General features: G+C 39.7%; 1 protein-coding gene across 1 annotated transcript in view; it reads right to left on the bottom strand.

Annotated features, from left to right (window-relative positions):
* Positions 1-479: 479 nt before the first annotated feature.
* LOC137632894 (polyprenol reductase) overlaps positions 480-23,681 on the bottom strand; it is a 36,501-nt gene continuing 13,299 nt past the window's right edge. Inside the window, exons 3-6 of the mRNA XM_068364988.1 lie at positions 21,576-21,767; positions 17,290-17,412; positions 4,385-4,548; positions 480-1,449 (exon numbers count right to left, since the gene is read on the bottom strand). Coding sequence (XP_068221089.1) covers positions 1,357-1,449; positions 4,385-4,548; positions 17,290-17,412; positions 21,576-21,767 — 572 coding nt within the window. The 3' untranslated portion in view covers positions 480-1,356. The remainder of the gene's footprint in view (positions 1,450-4,384; positions 4,549-17,289; positions 17,413-21,575; positions 21,768-23,681) is intronic.

Genomic DNA, 23,681 nt, shown 5'->3' with positions numbered 1-23,681 from the left:
GAGAATTATGATTTCACTTGAAATTGTGTTCCTATCTCTGTATGTTTGTATGTTGAGGAGCTTGTTATAAAGTACACACAAAGAATAATCATGATACTTCTACCAATACTAACAACCAACAATAATATTATGAAATCCAGAAAAATATAATTGAAACAAAATAATTCTAAACAATGGAATGTACAATACAACTAAGTACTTGAAACATAACTGTAAATCTTGACAGAATTAATTATTCTCTTAATTACTCTTGATTACGTAGCTTTAAAACAATTGCAAAAACTATACAGTATATGGAATGTTTTTTTTTTTGTTCACTGTCAATCCCTTAAAACAATTGCAAATACTGTACGGTACAGTATATGGAATTTTTTTGTTTGTTTGCTGTCAATCCCTTAAAACAATTGCAAATACCGTACGGTATATGGAATGTTTTTTTTTTGTTCGCTGTCAATCCCTGAAAACAATTGCAAATACTGTGCAGTATATAGATTTTTTGTTCTCTTTCAATCCCTTTCCATTTCAAATTGAGAAAAAAATGTTTAGACTTTGCATGACTAATCCAATGTAATTATAAGGACAATTATTCAGTTTAAGTCAGAGTCCAGGAAGTAAAGATGAAAAGATATTCCACCCTGACTTTCATAATTAGAATTGAGAGATGGTATACATAGCATAATGAAAACCCACAGTTATTCATTACTAAGGTCATTGAGCAGTTCTCAAAAACTCAAATCTGTAAATATTTTAGGTTTAAGGATTATATAACGAAATTTTAAAAATGCACCCAGAAACATATTTGCTATAAACTTTTTGTTAGATTTTTTAATACAATGTGAAAGGGGGAGAAGATCAAAAGGGAGATAGAGAATTAGATGGCGAGTTAAGGTGAAGGATGATATGGAGAGAAGAGGTTTGATGGAAGAGGATGCTTTTGGTCGAAGGTATTGGAGAGGGTGCTTTAGGCAACTGGCCCCTTAATGTATGGATAACGAAAGGGAAGAAATTAAAAAGGTAATTCTACAATTTGAGCGTATCAACCAAAATAATTTGTCTTAATGTTTCTCAAAGTAACTTATGATTATCATCAAGGTGTTAAATAATACCTACTAAGAGTATTGAGCATTATCTAACTCAGTACAGTACATGGTGCTAAAACATAAGAACACAATGAAACCACAATTTCCAGTTTTTAGAAGAAAAAATTCTCTTGGTAATATCCCTATGCTATTTGTGCTATACTTTTGAGTTGGTAAGAGAAAAAGAGAGGCAGGATAAAGAAAATTTTAAATATGTCTAAAAATTATTACTAAGTACCACATCAATATCATATTGCCGTAGCGGAGGTAGTTCAGCTTAAAGTATGAATGGGAGAATTGCTTTCCTATGCTTAGGATAGTCTTTAAACGTGTCGAGGTACCAAGAGTGGTTCATCAATGCCACCTGGATCTGTGAAATAAAATAGAGTAAACAATTAACAAAAATGGAAAAAGATATCGAGTACTTTTAAGTTTCTGATTTAGAATTGCAAGTTTCCTTTAGCATTAAAATAATGTAATTACAATAGCACACACAACAGTAAAATTAATATAATTCTGTCATTCACATTCAGCTGGGTGAATACATATAGCTAATGAATCTTGGGATATAAAATCCTCAATGACCCAGTGATGATATGCCCTTCATCATTTAGCCATTTAAAACATAGATTTTAAATTATGTAAAACTCTAGTTTAATTTGAGGAATGTCTTCAGCGGAGCTCAAATGACCAGTAAATTCATTAACGAGGTAATTGACGAAAGGTGGCGAGCACAGTTGAGTAGCACTATAATTACGGTATTATTATCAGCTAAGCAACAAACCTAGTTGGAAAAGCAGGATGCTATAAGGAGAAGACATGACTATTACAATTAACTGCATACCTAGTACAGTATTACGAACAGGATGGTACTGTCCAGGAAGATCTGAATGGAAAGGATGGTCAGAATTATGAAAAATCTTATGCAATATACATAAAGAATTAACTGAACGATGGTGCCAGAGATTAATGTCTAAAACAGGAAGAAATCTTTAATAAACCGTAAGTTCTTATACAACAAATTAAGATGAGATTCAGCAGCTGATGACCAGACAGGAGAACAATACTTAAAACAAGACAGAATCAATGAATTAAAACTTCTTCAAAATAGATTGATCACTGAAAATTTTAAGACTTTCTCAATAAGGATTTTTTTTGTGTAATTGAAGAAGAGACAGACTGACTTTGTTTCTCAAAAGTATATTTGCTATTAAGAATCATTCCTAAATTTTAAGAGAGCCAAACATAGTTAATAAAATATTATCAATGCTCTCCCATCAAAGATTAACCACTTTTGACCTTCAGCTCAGGATTGAGAAGGATGGTGAGGTAGGATATCTAATTTTAAAGGACTCTGGTCTGCATGGCTACTTTTAGGCTTTAGTATTTGTTCTTTCGTGTAAACAAACCTTTCATCCTTTAAAATAGGGAGACTCAATTATTGGTGGGAAAAGTCACCCTGGAACCAAACTGGTTGGTTCATTTTCTTTCCTGGAATATGCAAGTCTCCCTGGTCCCTTATAGGAGTGATGGAGATGACTCCAGTAACATCTTAGTCCATCATTGGGATGAGTAGAACGATAGGGCTTAGCCAATACTGGGTTTTAGTCCTGGTACTTGGTCAATAAAGGATTTGTATCCATTCCACCATTCCTTCTTGTAATTAAGAGAGGAAGGGGGAAAACTAGTTCTTTATGTATAACTGGGACTTATAATGACTGGCTTTCCTGGACTTCTTCTTAGAAGAAGAAGCATCAAAATCAGAAGAGGAAGAAGAACATACTTGCTTCTTCATCATATCAATTCACCCCTTAGTTACAGCTGGGAGAAAAGTCATTGATCTGAGCGATCATTAATGACGACAATCCTTCAAGGGGAGAAACCATAGGGGTTACACTCGACAGAAACCACAACACTGAGGGTCACTGTCACATGGGAATTGGTAGGCACTACCACCTTTACTGGCACTGGTAACAAAGATACAGGGGCTAGGGTTATTGACACAGGGATAATGGGAGCCAGGGGTCCTGGGGTCACAGTCAGGGGGCAATAAGTTTCTCTGGCACCTGAGCCTTCTAATGCCCTGCAGGAATTATCACTGACACTGGGGTCACCACTGGAATTACTGGCTGATGTAGCCTTACCTACCAGGTCCCTCAAAATTGACAGAAGGCTTACCTGCAAAACTAAGCCTTCCTTGGATCAAACTAGATGTCGACAGTTTGCATACGAAGATCTTCCCACATGTGTTGGTATGCAGTGATCACTGGGGGAACCCCACACTACCAACCCTAAGAAACTCCCCAATTTAGAATCAAATTTTCCCTGCTGTTGATGCATACTCCCCTAGAGCAAGCCAGAGGTATATACCATGATGCTTAACCAATTGGCAAACTCGATGAAGAGAGCAAAGTGCTTTAGTCTCCTTGGCATTGTATTAGGCATTGCCAAATACGACAATAGAGAAGACTTAGCCTCTCTTCCTCCTCAAAAACTATGCTTGATCTTGAATGGGAGGCTATGATTTACATTCAGCACATGGGGAAGATTTAAAACAATCATGCTCACTATTAAAGTGCAGAGTGAGTGCCATAAAGTGATGCAGCATCTGATCTTTCACCTGCATATAAATTCAGGATTTGTTTTATAATTAACAAAAAGATAAATATCAATCATTCAAAACTAAAAAGTACGAGACAAAGATTAAACAGCCAAGGATACACGCAACACTATACCGTTACTTGTTCTAGCCAAAGACAAAAGTGGAAAGGCTTTGACAGGAGAGTGGGCGGGGCTACTCCCCCGTGCTCACCACCAGTTGTTAACTACCTCTATAACAATTGCAATGGTTGTCCTAGCTCCCCTGAAGACATTTCATCTTTTAAAGGACAAAACATTTGTATACTCGAAGGAACAAATACTGTAGTATGCTTAACCCTTTTACCCCCAGGCTATTTGGAACCTTCCAACCCTTAACCCCCAGGGGTTATTTTTTTTTCAAACACATTTTGCAGTATATTTTTTTTAAATTGCTCTAACAGCCTTAATTTTCGTCATAGAGAGGTCAGGTTGGTTTCATTCTCTTGGAAAATGCCTGAAGTTTCTCGAAAATTAATCAAAAATATGCAAAAAAAAATGTAAATAGCATTTTTTTGCAACGACGTACCGGTATGTCCATGGGGGTAAAGGGATGAGTTTTGTGAAACGTACCAGTACGCCCTTTGGGGGTAAAAGGGTTAAATAGGTACATGGAATACCCATGTAACATAAGGACAATATGTCTATTATAAAAGCAGAGTTATTACCTGGTTTGATATGACCCATACAGTAACTACAAGCCACCCTGTATGGGCCTGGAGAACAATGAGAATTCCAATATAGACCAGTACTTCAGCAAACATGTGAGGGCAAGATAAGAACTCAAACATTCCACCTTCTGGCATTCTGTGCGCATGTTTGACGCCTTTCTCTGAAAGAAATAAAAGGGCAATAATGGTGTAAAAAGATGGTAATTGATGACAGCTTTTAAAGACTAATTGTAAAATCATAAATTTTAAAATTAATTTGTATTATCTCTACAAATCTCAAAAATTAATTTGTATTATTTCTACAAATCTCAAAAAGTAATTTGTATTATATCTATGAATCTAAAAAAAGGAATTGGTATTATTTCTATGAATCTTAAAAGTAATTTGTATTATTTCTAAGAATCTTAAAAAGTAATTTGTATTATTTCTATGAAGCTTAAAAGTAATTTGTTTTATTTCTATGAATCTTAGAAAGTAATTTGTGTTATTTCTATGAAGCTTAAAAGTCATTTGTATTATTTTTACAAATCTTTAAAAGTAATTTATATTAATTCTATGAAGCTTAAAAGTAATTTATATTATTTTTATGAATCTTAAAAGTACAGTAATTTTTATTTTTCTAAACTATACAAACTTGCGTCCTTTAATGGGAGCAGGACTTTAATGATATTGGAAACAGGCGGGGAAGATCCCCTCGCCTGTCAACTAGCACGAAAAGCACTTTTGACCCTTCGGCCTATGACCTGCCGGGTGGTTGAGGTGGGAAGTGTGACTTAAAGGACTAAGGTTTCAATACATTAAAAGTTTGGGATTTATTCCTACACAATTACAAACCATCTTCCTTTAGTAGGAAATTCATCCTAAAGAGGGAGGGATTCCCAATAAACTAATAATTTTAGCTAAATAATCTTTATTTAGACTTGTCAGAGTACTGGTTTCTGTACAGGAGCAAAGTTGATGAATCTGCCAGCCTTCAAATGGTTTGTGAATAGGGATGCCACTGGCGATATCTTAGGCCTGTACCAAAAAAGGGATTTTGACGAAGAAAAAATAAATTTCTGGGCGAAGAACCTGTGTCGCCCAGTGAAATGCTCCTCTAGCACCATTTCTAAGGCATAGTTATTGCTGAATATACCAGAGAAAAAGAGAGATGCAAGGAATGCCAAGAATAAACCTAGCTCCCTCACTATTCAGCAACAACTATGTCTTAGGAATGGTGCTAGAGGACCATTTCACGGAGCGACACAGGTCAAGGTCAGATATAAATGGTTCCTTAGTTAAAGGAAAATTTATATTCTTGTGCTGGATATGTTGTCTAAATGTATTTGTTAGCTATTAAAAGAAATGGTTTCAAATACATTCTGACTTTCCTCACACTCATTTGGGGGGATGGTGGAGATACTTGTTAACTAATACTAACCGTAAAGAAAGGTGGATTAGTTAAGGAGTTTACCTGCATCCGATGTCCAGTCACACTCATAATGGTGGCCATTATGAGTGTGGCTGATGCACCCCAAAAGGGAGAGTGAAGAAAGAAAAGTGAAAGTCCAGTCATTATACATTTTATCATAAGCTTATGTACTACTCTCCGGTATTAGACTAGATGCTTCTCTTCTTGTGAGGAAAGTAGGCTGGCTATACAGCCTGTTAAGCATTCACTACAGGACCAAGGGACTCAAGGACTTGTGGCTATTGAAGAAACCTCATCATCAATTCACAACCATGTTTATTTACAGTATCTAATAATCTTAAGAGAGCAGTAGGTAAGAGATGAGTGGGAGTGAGGCTTAGCTGCTTGTAAACAATGCTTTCCTTGCTCAGTCTTACCACCTCCTTACCAATACAGTGTTACCATGCCATAAATCTTCAATTATATTCTCGCAGGTAGTGGGAAGGATATCTGCCTTCAAAACCTGAGCCATTTCCAGGTTCATCCCGAATGCTAGAGCGGAGCTGACTTTGAGCCTGTAGTAGTCGTAGTTATTTTTATGTTTTGTAAAATTTAAATTTTACGTAAATTTGTCTCCCATTTGCCTGTTCCCATAATTCTGTCTTCTTTTGAGGGAATGAGGAATGGAGGAGGAGGGTGGTCTACACGTTTTCCCTTCCATTACCCAGTTCTTAATTTTGAGACATCAGACCTGTTGGTGTATTTTAGAATGTTGACAGTGAGACACATAAGCTTTTGTTAAAATGCAAAACCAATATCTGCAATAAGAAGAAAAAGGAAGAGAATGACAGTTCTGATGGGATGTCTAAAGATGAGGGTTTACCAATTTCATTTTAATCTACATTGGAACAGGATAGACGATCTAGACAAAAATACTATTCCAGGGATGGAAAACCATCTTCAGCTGTTGAGTTGGTGGCAAGATTACAGTTCCTTCACAGGATGGATGGGGAGTGACTTGATTGTTTGCATCTATCAGAAAACTACCCATGAGTTGTCTCTCAATATCAATTGCTGAGAGTTTCTAGCAATATTCAAGACTCTTCAGGGCCAAGAGCCACTAGTGGTAGGAAAGACCACACCTATATTTTCTGACAATATTACGGCATTGGTATACATCCGAAACCAAACGAGGACAGGGCTACAATAACTATACCAAATAGCGGCAGCGCTATTAACTTCGACAAACAACAGAGTGATAAGTCTTCTTCCACCTTCTATTCCGTGGAAATAAAACATCCTAGCAGAACAGCTAATAACCATGAAAATCCATGTTTTCACAAATGAGTCTCTTCCTCTTTCAATACGTCTAGAAATTTGGAAAAGGTGGGATCAACCAAGCATACCATGTTTGCAATATTACTGTACAAAAAGATACAAGGTATTTTGTTCACCTGGGACAGATTGCTTAGCAGGGAAGGTAGGTGTTCTCTTACAAGACTGGTCAAATCTGGTACTTAATGTAATTCCACTGTTTGCTTTGTTTTGACAGGTGATAAACAACTTAAGGATTTTTACAAATGGCAAAATGACTCTAGTAGCCCAGTTCTAGCCTCAAAGGAAAGGGTTCACAGACCTGTGGCCCTTGTTGTCAGAGATTCTGTGAGGGTTGCCATGCAAAACCAATCTGCTCGGACAACCAAATTCAAAAGTGGTTGATCTAAAACCATTTGTGGTACATCTAAGCAAATGGAGACTTTCTACAGTATCCTCAAACACAAAGGATTTTTACAGCCCACTAGATTCTCTATCATAGACTATAAATGACAGTCTACCAATATTCTGTATCAAAGACAATGGAATGTCTATTTTAACTGTTGCAAATCTAGGAAAATATCAAAGACTAGTATTATCTTAGCTAACAAGGTAAAATTTTACGTTTTCTTTTTTCACCAAAAGAAACTATATGATGGCGTATTCTTTTTTTATGAAAAGAAACTATATGATGGCGTATAGATCCATAGTTAATTCGTTATTCATGCATTTGGACATAGATCTATCCTTTTCAGGAGTTATGGCATAAGTATTTACAGTTTTTAGTATTGAAAGACATATAGTCAGGTCTACTTTTTGGAATTTAAATGTTGTTTTACAATATTTAAGAGGTTTGAAATTTGAACCATTAGAAAAGATTTTGTTTAACATCTCATGGCTAAGACTTCCCTTTTTAAATGGATAAATGAACTGCAAGTATATCTTTTAATGTGAGATATGGGAAACATATGGTTACTTTATCTCTCTTACCTGTTTCAGTGCAAAGAATGACTTTGAAGCCAAAGGTTTGCCACAATTTTTACACCTCCCCTCTCAAGAAATGAAAGAGGCCATTACATCAGAAGATAAGTTCCTTTAAAGGTTTAAAGGCCACTCATGAATGGCAGAAGCAAGGGACAGTGACACTGCCCTACTGAATAGGATAATGCCCTAGAGACTGACCATATATACATATGATCAGCGCCCAAGCTCCCTCTCCACCCAAGAAAGGCCAGGCAATGGCTGCTGATGACTCAGCGGCTCCTCCAAATCGCAAGGACGGTGAGGTTACAGCGACACAAAGGGAACTAATGAGTTTGAGCGGGACTCAAACCCCAGTCTGACGTTCACCAGTCAGTATCATATAGGCAAAACTAGGAATATTAAAGTTAGTTTAATTCTTTGCTTGTTTGCTTGTGAGCAACTTTACACAAAAACTACTGTACCAATTCAGATGAAACTTGGTAGGCATGTTGGGTATGAGCCAAGGACAAATCTACTCGATTTTGAAGAAAATACATAGATGTACAAGTATGAAATAGAGTAAAAGAACAAAATAAGACTGCTTGACTTGGAGAATGTATAGTCTTTACTGAGTGTCCCTCTAGTTTTTTTTTATGTGTTGTTAAGGTCTTTACTTGTCCTCTGACCAAAAATGCCATATCATTTCTGATTATAGGCTCAGTAACAGAAGCTCACGGAAGGTTGGATCCAAATTTTATAAAAGCCTTGAAGACAAAGGTTTATGATGTTAGAAGTGCAACTAAATCTCTAAATTTTTGTAGGAATCTTTCCTTGGAAATTGCTTTAGCACCAGCTTAAAGGCATACCAAATTAGCTTTTGCCAAGCATTACCTTAGAAGCAAATCATTGGCTTGCTAATCAAGATTGCTGGCCTCTAGGTAGTGGCTGGTGATGTGATCTAGTAATATTTTAAACACATTTAGTTTACAATTTTCATTTTTGTTGTTTGTGAATTATAAGTTTGAGTACTTGGGTTTATATAAATAGAATTTAGAGTAAGGTTTCATTATGAAATAATTTGGAATTCTGTATTTTTAAAGGGTTCTTCAAAACAATTTGAAGTAATATATTACAAATGCATTTGGCAAGAGTTCTGTTATCAATTATCTAGACAAGGGAGTCTACAATCAGGCATATTAGGTACTTGGTTATAATTATTTTTCTATCTTTTCTTCACTGGCATCCCACCTCCATTAGAGTGTGAGAGTCAGTAATATGAACATCAGCAGTATTTCATAGAAATAAATAGAATTTTAATATTTTTTCTTATATCTACATTCACTTGACATTTATATACATGCCCTCCATCTTCCCCACTGACTGGTGGTGTCAGGGAGATACAAATTAGTTTTGATTACAAGACTGAATGCCTTGTCGATGTCTCACAGGATGTAGATACAGGAGAGGGAGTTCCTGTAGAGAGTAGAGGTCCCCTTTTTGTTTTTGTTTCATTTGTTGATGTCGGCTACCCCCCAAAATTGGGGGAAGTGCCTTGGTATATGTATGTATGTACAAGACTGAAAAGACAAAAAGAGATTAGCACAGTACAGATTCCTTTCTTGACATTTACTACTAGATGACGCATTACTTTACTAGAGGCATGAGCTGTTTAGAAGGAAAAAGAATGGGAAAATCCTTAAAATTCTTTCATTTTTGGGGTAAATGCTAATATAGCTGAGTTTCCCAAAGAGAAATAATATGAACATCAGGTGAGTATGGAAATAAAAAAATCTTATTAATAAAATTCTGTTTTTCACCTGTTAGAGTATTCAATATAAGCATAGAGCACCATAATATTAACTTAACCCTTTTACCCCCAGGCTCTTTGGAAATTTCCAACCCTTAACCCCCAAGGGGTTATTTTTTCCCCAGCACAATTTCAGTATATTTTTTCTAAATTGCTCTAACAGCCTTAATTTTTGTCTTAGAGAGGTCAGGTTGGTCTCATTTTCTTGGAAAATGCCTGAATTTTCTCAAAAAAGTATCAAAAATAGGAAATTTCCAACCCTTAACCCCCAAGGGGTTATTTTTTCCCCAGCACATTTTGCAGTATATTTTTTTTTAAATTGCTCTAACAGCCTTAATTTTTGTCATAGAGAGGTCAGGTTGGTCTCATTCTCTTGGAAAATGCCTGAATTTTCTCAAAAAAGTATCAAAAATAGGAAAAAAAAATTTTTATAGCATTTTTTTGCAAGGACGTATTGGTACGTCCATGGGGGTAAAGGAATGAGTTTTGTGAAACGTACCAGTATGTCCTTTGGGGGTAAAAGGGTTAACATTATAGTAATTCTTTTCATAAAGTTTCAAAACTGACTACTAGATGAAATGTTCTCCTGAAAAAAAAACCTAAAAGTGCAAAAATATGAGGAACGTTGTAAATATATAATAGCAGAATGTTTTAGCAATCGAGAAAAATGTTATTTTGATAATAAAATAAATTTTTGAATATACTTACCCGGTGATTATAATAGCTGCAACTCTGTTGCTCGACAGAAAACTCTAAGGTAAAATTCGCCAGCGATCGCTACACAGGTTGCGGGTGTGCCCAACAGCGCCATCTGTCGTCCAGATACCCAGTACTCAATGTAAACAAAGAACTCAATTTTCTCCTCGTTCCACTGCGTCTCTATTGGGGAGGAAGGGAGGGTCCTTTAATTCATAATCACCGGGTAAGTATATTCAAAAATTTATTTTATTATCAAAATAACATTTTTCAATATTTAACTTAGCCGGTGATTATAATAGCTGATTCACACCCAGGGGGGTGGGTAGAGACCAGCACTATATGTTTACATTATTATGAGCTAAGAATTTTTATTTCATTTTAGAAGTTATCAAAATAACAAAAACAAAATAAATAGGTACCTGGTAAGGAAGTCGGCTTGAACAATTACTCTGCCTTTTTAAGTACGTCTTCCTTACGGAGCCTCGCGATCCTCTCAGGATGCTGATCGACCCCTAGGATCTGAAGTATCAAGGGTTGCAACCCATACAACAGGACCTCATCAAAACCTCTAATCTAGGCGCTTCTCAAGAAATGACTTTGACCACCCGCCAAATCAACCAGGATGCGAAAGGCTTCTTAGCCTTCCGGACAACCCAAAAACAACAATAAAAACATTTCAAGAGAAAGATTAAAAAGGTTATGGAATTAGGGAATTGTAGTGGTTGAGCCCTCACCCACTACTGCACTCGCTGCTACGAATGGTCCCAGAGTGTAGCAGTCCTCGTAAAGAGACTGGACATCCTTAAGATAAAAAGACGCGAACACTGACTTGCTTCTCCAATAGGTTGCGTCCATTATACTTCGCAGAGATCTATTTTGTTTAAAGGCCACGGAAGTTGCGACAGCTCTAACTTCGTGTGTCCTTACCTTCAGCAAAGCTTGGTCTTCCTCACTCAGATGGGAATGAGCTTCTCGCATTAAGTCTGATAAAATAGGATAAAGCATTCTTTGACATAGGCAAAGATGGTTTCTTAACTGAACACCATAAAGCTTCAGACGGGCCTCGTAAAGGTTTAGTTCGTTTTAAATAGAACTTAAGAGCTCTTACAGGGCATAAGACTCTTTCTAGTTCATTTCCAACCATATTCGATAAGCTTGGAATATCGAACGATTTTGGCCAAGGTCGAGAAGGCAGCTCGTTTTTGGCTAGAAAACCAAGTTGTAGAGAACATGTAGCCGTTTCAGATGAGAATCCGATGTTCTTGCTGAAGGCATGAATCTCACTGACTCTTTTAGCTGTGGCTAAGCATACCAGGAAAAGAGTCTTTAAGGTGAGGCTGATTGTAGCGGCTCGAACCTGTCTGACATAAGGAATCTTAGTACCACGTCTAAATTCCAACCAGGTGTAACCAAACGACACTCCTTCGTGGTCTCAAAAGACTTAAGGAGGTCCTGTAGATCTTTATTGTTGGAAAGATCTAAGCCTCTGTGATGGAAGACTGATGCCAACATGCTTCTGTAACCCTTGATAGTGGGAGCTGAAAGAGATCGTTCTTTCCTCAGATATAAGAGGAAGTCAGCTATTTGAGTTACAGAGGTACTGGTCGAGGATACGGATACTGACTTGCACCAGTTTCGGAAGATTTCCCACTTCGATTGGTAGACTCTAAGGGTGGATGTTCTCCTTGCTCTAGCAATCGCTCTGGCTGCCTCCTTCGAAAAGCCTCTAGCTCTCGAGAGTCTTTCGATAGTCTGAAGGCAGTCAGACGAAGAGCATGGAGGCCTTGGTGTACCTTCTTTACGTGTGGCTGACGTAGAAGGTCCACCCTTAGGGGAAGTGTTCTGGGAACGTCTACTAGCCATCGAAGTACCTCGGTGAACCATTCTCTCGCGGGCCAGAGGGGAGCAACTAGCGTCAACCTTGTCCCTTCGTGAGAGGCGAACTTCTGCAGTACCTTGTTGACAATCTTGAACGGAGGGAATGCATATAGATCTAGATGTGACCAATCTAGGAGAAAGGCATCTATATGAACTGCTGCTGGGTCCGGGATTGGTGAGCAAAATATTGGGAGCCTCTTGGTTATCGAGGTTGCGAAGAGATCTATGGTTGGCTGGCCCCAGGTGGCCCAAAGTCTCTTGCATACATCCTTGTGGAGGGTCCATTCTGTTGGAATTATTTGTCCCTTCCGACTGAGACAATCTGCCATGACATTCAAGTTGCCTTGGATGAACCTCGTTACTAGTGATATGTTTAGACCTTTTGACCAGGTGAGGAGGTCCCTTACGATCTCGTACAACGTCAGAGAGTAGGTCCCTCCTTGCTTGGAGATGTACGCCAAAGCCGTGGTGTTGTCCGAGATCACCTCCACCACTTTGCCTTGAAGGAGAGACCTGAAGCTTTTCAAGGCCAGATGTACTGCCAGTAGCTCCTTGCAGTTGATATGCATTGTCCTTTGACTCGAGTTCCATATTCCCGAGCATTCCCGACCGTCTAATGTCGCACCCCAGCCTACGTCCGATGCGTCCGAGAAGAGAACGTGGTTGGGAGTCTGAACAGCCAGGGGAAGACCCTCTCTTAGGTTGATATTGTCCTTCCACCAAGTCAGACAAGACTTTATCTTTTCGGAAACCGGGATCGAGACCGCTTCTAGCGTCTTGTCCTTTTTCCAGTGAAAAGCTAGATGGTATTGAAGAGGACGGAGGTGTAGTCTTCCTAGTGACACAAATTGTTCCATGGATGACAGCGTCCCTACCAGACTCATCCACAGCCTGACTGAGCAGCGTTCCTTCTTCAGCATCTACTGGATGGATAGCAGGGCTTGATCTATTCTGGGGGCTGATCGTCTTGTTGTTCAGCAACGTCCTCATCAGAGGGTTCCTCATCCGAAAACTGATGAGGAAACGGCAACGGAGTGGGCAACGTCTGGCTCGCTGAGTCCAGTCGCACTGGTGGATGCGTGACGGAGCCGGACGCAATATCATGGAACTGCTGCACAGTCTGTGAACTGTCAACAACCATGGGTGCGCGAGGAAGCACAGCGTCAACCCGAGACTGTCTAGACCGTCTGGGTTGTGCAGTCAACACCCTACCGGGTTGCTGAGGTTGACGCACTGCGTCAAAACAAGTCACCTCTGCTGGTTGTTGAACATCCTGAACGTCAACAACCACCTCCGAGCGTCGCTTAACGTCAACGTGCGGCTGGCAACCCACACTGGGTCGCATCGGTGGAGGAACCACCTCAACTGGCAGACGCGAGTAGGTTACCTCAGCGTCAACAGGGCGCACAACCGACCGGTTGGAAGGTTGTTGGCCAGAAGGTTCGGTAGCAACCTTCTCCGCATTAAAGTCCTCTATCAAGGACGCAAGCTTGGACTGCATGTCTTGCAGTAAAGTCCATTTAGGGTCTACGGGAGCAGGTATGGCAACAGACGGGGTTAGCGACTGAGGCGGTACCGTTTACCATCCCTGAAAGCCTTGATATGCGTGACATAATTGTACAGCAAAACTTCAAAGGCTCGAAAACAGCTGTGAAGTTGACCTGTAAACAACTTGGAGCGTCTCCTGGCTAGGCGCCAGGGAGAGTCTACGAGAATTGAGAAGTCTATCTGGGCAGAGGCATGAACTCCCAAGCCGAGAACTTCTCTCGTGTCATATCAGACTCTCGCTCTATAAACCAGTTTAAAAGAAGGGAAAGCAAAGGCTGTATCCCCCAAACTCCTCCTGGTGAAAAACCAGTCGCCTAGCCAACGTAACGTTCTCTAGGAGAGCGAGAGAGCACTAGCTTAAAAACAAAGGCCTCGAAGTAGTTAGGCCTAGTGTAAGCTCTGACGTTTAGGCGAACGAGGAGCAGCAGTTACAAAAAGATCCGGACAAAGATCCTTAAAAAAAATCATCATGATTTAATTAAAGTCCATAGGAGGCTAAGCAGCTTTAGGCTCCTCTCCATCAGACAGAGTTCTCAAGGGAATATCAGTAGGAGGGAGAACAGCAACTTCCTCATCTACAGGAACCTTGTCCAATAAAAGCTGAGTCTCAAGCAAGGGAGAGACCTACCGTGGTGGCAATGCTTTACAAGCAGAGTCCACACTCACTGGTGCATTAGTAGCGGACCAGAACGCAACGTCATGTAACTGCTTGACAGTCTGTGAACTGTCAACAACTGAACTGTCAACCACAACAGGTGCGTGAGGACGCACAGCGTCCACTCGAGACTGCTTTGACTGCTTTGACTGAGCAGTCAAAACAACTCTAGAATGCGGAGGTTGACGCACAGCGTCAAAACAAGTCAACTCCGATTGTAAGTGAACGTCTTGAACGTCAACAGGAGCATCAGCAAGTGGCCTAACGTCCAAATGCGGCTGAAAAACCACACGAGACCGCATCGAGTGTGGTTCTAAACAACCTGACTGACGTGACTAAGCTACGCCAACGTCAACAGTAAGCACAAAGGAACGTTAGGTTGGCTGAAAGCCAGGATATCGATGAGATAAACGGCTAGACTCAACGGACTAATCGGTAGAATAGTCTTCCATAAGGGAGGCAAGCATATACTGCATGTCTTGCCATACAACCCATTAAGGATCAACGGAAATGGTTGTGGTAAGAGACGAGGGTAACGTCTGTGACCGCAACACTTTGCCTACAAAAAAAGACTCTCGGAGTCTGTGTTACGCTTTTGTTAGGCGGCGAGCAGTTATCCGATGACTGCATAGGGTCAGAGCTGTCCTAATGGTTGTAACCAGGACGCTGGACCTGTCCTGAAAGGACTGACTTTCGCTTAAGGGCTTCGAAACCTTGTGACAGGTTTCTTATGCGAAAAGCCTTCAGATGACGAGGAGAAACAACGTCTCTCTCGTCTTATGGTAGGGGAGATCTTGGTAAGATACACCCGATACCATAGAGGGAAAAACGTCTGTTCGTTGGTCAAGGCCTCTCGAACCCATAAGTCGTTTGACATTACTTCTCCCCTGGGCTTGGGAGCATGTAAGAGGTCCCGGACTAGGTGAACGACAGGCACGAACAGACGAACCCTCGGACGCAACACTGTAACACTTTGCGCCTCGGACGCAACACTGTAACACTTTGCGCATATCACTTCATCACTTCGATTTTCTGTTTTGCACTTATTTCTACCTGAAACACTCAATTCTACCCTTCATTAAAAGGTAGTAATTGCGAAATCAGTCGTATAATGCAAGCTCATTAATACCAGCAAAAAACAGAAAACATATTTTAAGATAAAAAAATCAGTGGCTGGGAAAGAGACTAAACACTAGTTCATATAACTACGTTTTCAATCTCTCACCGCACATAGCCTGGGGACGAGAATAAAAACCTAAAAACGTTTTATCCTTCCTCCCCGTACAGCGACTAGGGACGCGAGTAACACGAGAACAACGTTACCCGCTTGAACGGAACGTTTTCTCTCCACTCTCTCCCTCCGTCTCTATCTCTCTCTCTCTTTCTCTCTTGATTTCGCACCTAAGAGAAGAGCCCAATTATATTTCGTCAAAAAAACATGTTATTTGACTAAAGGAAAAAACTGAAAGGTTTTTCAAATAAAAAGTTCCTTTAAATTAGAATTTAAAACATTTAAGCTAAGAAAGAATGAACAAAACGTCAGAATCGATTTACTCTTACTGCAAAGTGAAACCGTGATACACTCTCTCTCTATCGTAACGATAGAGCGCATGTTGAACGTCCTGAACGTCAACAACTGCGTAGCATAAAAAAACTAAACGTTAGTTCATCTTTGAAAACAGTACGAAGACTATCAAAGAAATTCTTTCATAAAATATTACATTTAAAAAGTTTTAAATCCTTAGCTCTTTAAAAGCTAATTACGATATAAAGGGCTCAACGTTGATTAACTTCGGTTTCCAAGTTAGGACCGCCTACTCTCAGGAAAGGTCTATATAAAAAAAACATTAAAATTTAATTTTTATATGTTTATAATAAATGGAAAGTTAATCGAAGAGGCCTAATAAAGGCGGAGAGATATAAAATATATAGAGGAAAATCTATAACGTGATAAGATAATTACTAAAAGCCTAAACACACTTCCTTCTAAGGGAAGGGTCGGCCATTTAAAAGTGAAAGAAAGTCCATACTCTCTTTGTCACCATAATTAAATCTATCCAAAACGAGTTCAAGATTTAAGATGAAGATAAAACACCTGCATAGCGAAAGCTCAAAACTAGAATAAAGTACTTCACCAATTAGTTGTGAAAAACTCCAGTTTAGCAACAGCGAGTAAGAGCGTCTTGTCGATAGCTCGACAGAGAGAAAATTGAGTTCTTTGTTTACATTGAGTACTGGGTATCTGGACGACAGATGGCGCTGTTGGGCACACCCGCAACCTGTGTAGCGATCGCTGGCGAATTTTACCTTAGAGTTTTCTGTCGAGCAACAGAGTTGCAGCTATTATAATCACCGGCTAAGTTAAATATTGAAAAATACATTACTATAATAAAAGAGCAAAATACTTAAATTAATGGTGAAGTGAAATATTTTAAGATAAGGGAGATCTTTTAGGAAAGAAATTATACTTCACATAAGAAGCTTCAAGCTTTCTACATTGAAAAAAATGCATTATAACATGAGCATGCAAAAATTAAGCACAATTTTGGTATAATCTAGTCAAACGGAGGAAGTTTCTTTATGCTAGAAACTGCTACTATTGTTCAAATATTCTATCCGAGAAGTAATTAAAACTTAATGAGCCTTACTAGAATTTTTTCGTAAACCAGCTAATATCTGGAGGCTTTGGTGCTGTATCGTAAAACCGAGAAGGTATAGAATGAATCCCAGTATATGGTGAAATTCTACAGCAGTGAAGGTTATTCCCAAACCTGAGGAGAAATATTGTACTGTAAATGGTTAAAATAGGATACATTTATAACTATAATAATTAATGATATAGTAAATTCTAAAATAAAAATCTCAAATTTCAAAGTAATTTGCATACTGTATATCCTAAGTATACAAAACCCGAGCAAAACAGGAAATGCTGTTAAACTTTTAATGATGTAGTACAGTAGTAGATACTAGTGGGTGGAGGGTAAGCCCTCCTTACAAACAGTCAGATCTGCACTTACTTTTGACCTCAGGCAAGAAGTGTAACTTAAAGGACTGATGTTTTCCATAGTTAGGAAAAATATGAATTACTTTATAAATTGAGATTTGTTCTTATAAACATACAAACCATTGTCTTTTAATAGATTTATCCTCAGGAGGGAGGACATCACTACGAACTAAACTGGCTGGTTTAGCTTTCTTGGAAATGTCACAGCACCTGGTCATATATAGGAGTGATGACTCCAGTCAACCAGCTAATAACCTGAGCATGAAAATGTCAGAGGTGTTAAGGTAGGCCATACTAGGTAACTGGTAGATGGTCATGGTAAAACCTATAACCATGTGATGGATATGCTGTCTGAATGTATGGGCATTATGAGAAATGTGTCTGAATACATTCTATCCATCCTCCCCTTGTATGGGATGAAAGGGGATATACTTCTTAATACGACCGTGTTTGAAAAAAAAGTTGCCCGATTAAGAAGATCATCTGCATACAACGTCCACTGCTGCACACAATGGCCTGACTGCTACACCAAAAGGGAGGGGAAGGCATGACATCATACCTTTCAATCTAGATAAACATAGTGACCACTATCTTGAACGAGATGCTTCTCGTCCCTATGGAGGAAGCTAGATTTGCTAAACAATATGATGACCACCTACCACCAGACCAAAGAGAAAGGTATCCGAAGACCTGTGGTTATACTCCCGAAAGTAGGGGGGATGAAAATTGTTTGGCATTTCCAAAGACTTCTGTCTTCAAGAGCTGCACCACTACAAGGTTCTTCTCGAATGCTATGGTGGAGCCAATACCTCTGGCATCATGAGCTCGTGAATGGGATGGTCCTCCCATCCCCTCACTCATTGCATGGTAGGCATATCTAATGGTCTTGTAAAGCCCAGACGAAATAGAGTTCTTGGATATCTCCTTCACCCTTTCAGTGCTGAGGAAGTCTCTGGTGTTCTGGCGCGAAGCACTGAGTTATCTCTAGGTAGTGCAATAGTGCCCTCATAGGACAGAGAAGCAAGTCACCTGATCCTTGCTTGTTGCTTCTTGTAAAGAAGAGAGGGAGAAAGAATCGAACCTTGACTCGTGGAAACCTGGGTTCTGGGTCTTGGGCACGAACTCCAGAACAATGATAAGAGACCTCCTATCTTTCAGAATGACCTGATACATACAAAATGCCATGACTCCTATTTGTTTTGCAAATAATGGACCAAGGTGCCAGTCACTAGCGAGTGGAAGGTTTCTGGCACTGATCAAACCAAACAAAAGAGCTCTAATTATTGTGGTGGCGATGGTTCCGTGCGCACAAGCATAATTCCGCCCCTCTAGTACTGACCTGTGGCCACTGGCTGTACATTTGCACAGCCTCCAGAGGTGCCATCTTCTCAATGTCATATACAAAAGTGTTCCAATCAGAAAAGGAAGCTGCACTTCTCAATCAAGGTAGAAAAGGTTGAGAGGAGCCAAGCTCCTCCAACACCAGGTCAAAAGAAACAGTGCACAGCCCAGCATGGAGCTGTACATCTCTGGCCAGCTTAGATACTGGGATAAACAAGCCAGCCACCGAGGGGTTCACTACAACCCTGGAGCCATCCAGCACCCTTAAAATGTTGGTGACATGAAGAATCCTACGGGATTTCTTATGACTGGCCTTTCTGAACTTCTACTTATTAAAAGAAATATCAGAAGAGGAAGAGAAAACCCACTTCTTTCTCTTACCAACTTTCCCCTCAGGCCCTGCAAGCAGAGAAGTGTAAGTGACAGACCATCAATGATGACGATCCTTCAAGGGGAAAAACCACAGGGGTTGCTCTGAGAGGAACAAAGACTCTGAGGTCACTGCCACTGGGGAAGTGGTAGGCACTATTATTGACAATTGTAACACAGACAAAAAGGGCTGGGGTTACTGGCACACAAGTAATGGGAGCCATGGGGCAGAGTTGCAGCCAACGTTGCAGGGGTAACAGGAACAGGGGAAATGGGCACTGGGATATTTGGCACAGATGCCACAAGTACAGAGGTAGCTGGCACCGTGGCAACACAAACAAGTTTCACTGGCACTGGATTGTTTTTTTGGTGTTATCAAAGGATTGGGAGCTTTCTTAGGCTTGGGATGCAACTGTGGGAATCACCAATAGCATCACTTGCACTAAGATCACCACTGGAATTACTGGCACTGGGGGCAAAGTAGCCTTAACTACACACTGCCCTAAAAGGACATGAAGGGCCTACCTGCAAGACCCAAGGAAGGATAAGCCTTCCTAAGGTCAAGCTCATCATTGGCGGCCTGTACGGGAGAGTTCCCAGCGCATGCTGGTGTGCAGCGATCACTGGAAGAACTCCACACCCGACCACTTTGAAAAACTCACAGGTGCAGATCCGAGTTCTTGCTCTTAAAGCATACTCCCCGGGGACTGAGCCAGAGCTGTATACCTAGAAGCTTCAGCAACCTGCAAACTTGATGAGGCGAGTGAAGTGCTATACAGTCTCTTCAGCATCATCATCTTAGGCGTTGCCAAGAATGACGCCACAGAAGACTTAACCTTCCTTTACCTCCTCAAAGAATAAGTCTGCTACTGAATGGGAAGCTATGATATGCACTCCACACATGGGGATGACTGAGAACAATCAATGACCCCAACAAGAGGTGCCGAGAGAGTGGATCTACAGTCAGTCCTGCCATAGAAGAGCTCTTATATAGTAGTGTGAAAATTACCTCACATTCCACCAACCTTGAAAAAACTGCCGATGTATATCCAAGTTCTCACTACTACTCCTGAAGCATGCTTCCCAGGACCATGACAATGGGGTATACTGTACCCACAAACTTCATCGATTGATGAACTCGATAAGGAGAACAAGTGTTAAGCAGTATCTCAGGCAATTTTTGTGTCTTGCCATAATGATGCTGTAGAAGACTTAGCACTCCCGCTCCCCAAGGAATATGACCACCCAAACAGGAGACTATGATCTACGTTCATCATCTGTGGACTGTTGTGAACAATCATGCCACTAGAAAGAGCAAATTGACGCAACAGTACGTCTGTAGTCATCGTGGCTGAAGACCAAAGGGGAGAGTCTTTAACAGGAGAGTGGGTAGCATTATTCGCCTATTCTCACTAAGTGTCGTTAACCAAATAGTTAATGATTCCAACGACTGTTCCAGCTCCATTGAAGGCAAATCCTATTTCAAAGGATGAAAGGTTTATATATGGGTGGAGCAAACACTTCAGTATTAAATTAACTACTTTAGTAACTTTGATAAGAATAATCTTTATAGCCATTAATTTTAATAATTTCAATAATTATCATAATTCTAATAATTTCAGTAATAATAATAATTCTAATAATTTCAATAATAATAATAATTTTAAACATAATAATAACAATAATAATTTCAATGTACTGTATATTTATGTGGCTACCTCTTCTTTCCTACTATATTAAAAAAATATCCTTTAAACAGTAACAGAATATCCCTGTAATTATTTTTACATTATTTCTTTTACATCATTTCAAAACACAAAATTTCAAGGAGCTCAAAGGCACTAACACTTGTAAACGACTTCATGACCACTATCAACAGGCTGAAAAGGCTGACATAAGTCTTTTTACAGTTTATATAGGAAATGCTTTAATGTTGTTACTGTTTCTAAAATATTTTAATTGTTTATTACCTCTCATATCATTTATTTATTTCCTTTCCACACTGGGCTAATTTTCCCTGTTGGAGCCCTTGGGCTTATAGCATCATGCTTTTCCAAAAAGGGTTTTAGCTTAGTAGTAATAATAATATTAATAATAATAATTATAATAATCAGAAATTTTGTTAATGCTTATACATTGTTATCTCCATTGATATATTACTACTGTAGCTTACTTATAGTAACAAGTACCACCAAAACCTGTTTAAATAAAGATACTTACTATCACTATCAAAACCAGGAGCCTCTGAAACTAGTAACGCAATAGCTCCGATGTAATGGGTGTGGCCAACAATGTAATGGAGAATATTCATATAGCTTGAGCTGAATACACTGACAAACAGATTTTCATACAATCTTCTGTATATGTGAAGCATCAGCATGAGCAAACTTATTCCCGCTGCTGTGGCACTCGCTGAAATAGAACTTGTTTTGAAATAGCCATTTAGACAGATAGAATTTACTTTGGAAATACATACATACATACATACATATACCAAGGCACTTCCCCCAATTTTGGGGGGTAGCCGACATCAACAAAGAAACAAAAACAAAAACAAAAAGGGGACCTCTACTCTCTACGTTCCTCCCAGCCTAACAAGGGACTCAACCAAGTTCAGCTGGTACTGCTAGGGTGTCACAGCCCACCCTCCCACATTATCCACCACAGAAACTTCATAATGCATTCATGGTAAATACAGACAGCACAATAATTCAATAAACTGCAAAATTCATAAATTACTATCTGTTTTAACACAAATTCATTAGTTTATATATGTCTAGCTGTATTCATTACCGCCTTTACAACACACACCAGGAACATATCCACCTGTCCAAATAGGGATCTAGGAAGGACTGAACTTTTAGTGGTAGTTTGGAACATTCCTTTTATGTCTGTCAACAAGTCAACACCTTGCCATCTTTGCTCTTATATTCTGACACATCTCTTGCAATGTTGTTCTTGTTCTTTTCCATCAATTACTTTAATCTGTATCAAAATTTTGTAGGTATAGTAATGGTATAAGAAAGCAGATTTTTATAACAAAATTTATTTCAATATTTACTAAATATTCATGTACAGTTCTATATGCATACTGTGCAGTACTTAAAGTACAAGCTTGACGACAAAAAAGTGGAAAAAGAGTTTTACCCAGATTTTAAGTAGCTAGTCTCTTTCGTTTACCTTCTCACCACCAGACAAGAAGCTCTAGAATTTTTCATACAACAATCTCCATTTTGTCTCCAAGCCAATTAAATTGTGGAGGTTGGAGGGTGTACATATGAATAGCATGTGCAGACAGAGTACAGAAGGGCAAAATGTCAAAAGTCAGTGTTGAAAGACAGTGTCAAACAGACCAAGTGTCGAATGGACAAAGTATTGAAAAAACATTCTGTTGACAGAGCCAAGTGATTAATATGATTAATATGATACTGAACTTACACCAAAATACTCACAAACATGGCTAACGTTCGTACAGAAGTATGTACCACTTGCCAAAATAGATGAGCAAGGAAATACTGTATGTTAAATTCCAGGCAAAGTGAGCCAATTGAGGTAAGTGATTACAGTGATTAGGTAAATGAAGAAACAGTTTTTCAGTTGGTATATAAGGGCTTCCTTGGAGGGCAAACCCTGAAGCCCCAAGGAAGACCAAAGCTGCAACAAATCACGGTTAGGAGATCGCGAACGATCTTCGGAGAGATCTAAGGTGGTAGCTGGCAGGATCGGAGAACGGTGAGTCTCCTCAGCAGAGGACTGCGGGGACGACGAGCCGAAAAGGCGCCTCCTAACTCCCTTGTGAGGAGAAGGAAGACCTCTACGGCGAAGGGGAGGACGAGCCTTCCGCCTTATATGCCCTCTAGGGGCCGTGGGATCAGCAAGCTGACCTTCGTAAGGCCTCCGCAGAGGAGTCTCTATAAGTGAACTCCCCCGGGGGAAGGTAGGGAAGATGGTTGTGAATCCTGCGTTACATAATAATGCTTCTGCCTAGCAAAGGCTGGTGCCTCTTAGAAGACCACCCTGCCTTTAGGGAATCCTTATGAGCTGATACCTGCATATCGATTTTATTGAATGCTTCCTTGGCAACCTCTGACCAGGGTAGTTAAAAACATCGCCTGGATCCTTGAGGTGAGAGACATAACCTGTCTATGGCCACTTTCCTGCCTTTGATTTGTGAACTGGGGTTTCTCTGAGACCGTTGATTTGCCTAATCAATCCTAGAGCCTGAAAGAACAAGGATTCTGATCCTCCCTCATTCTTGTTACCCATTGCACCAGCAGGGAGAGTCACCGCTTTGGAGAGGTTCAGCACTATCTGGGGAAGAGTCGC

The sequence above is a fragment of the Palaemon carinicauda genome, chromosome 42 (genome assembly GCF_036898095.1).
Source record: "Palaemon carinicauda isolate YSFRI2023 chromosome 42, ASM3689809v2, whole genome shotgun sequence".
Taxonomy (NCBI): Eukaryota; Metazoa; Arthropoda; class Malacostraca; order Decapoda; family Palaemonidae; genus Palaemon; species Palaemon carinicauda.
Note: the sequence above shows the minus strand (reverse complement) of the source record. Positions and strands in the feature narration are given on the sequence as shown.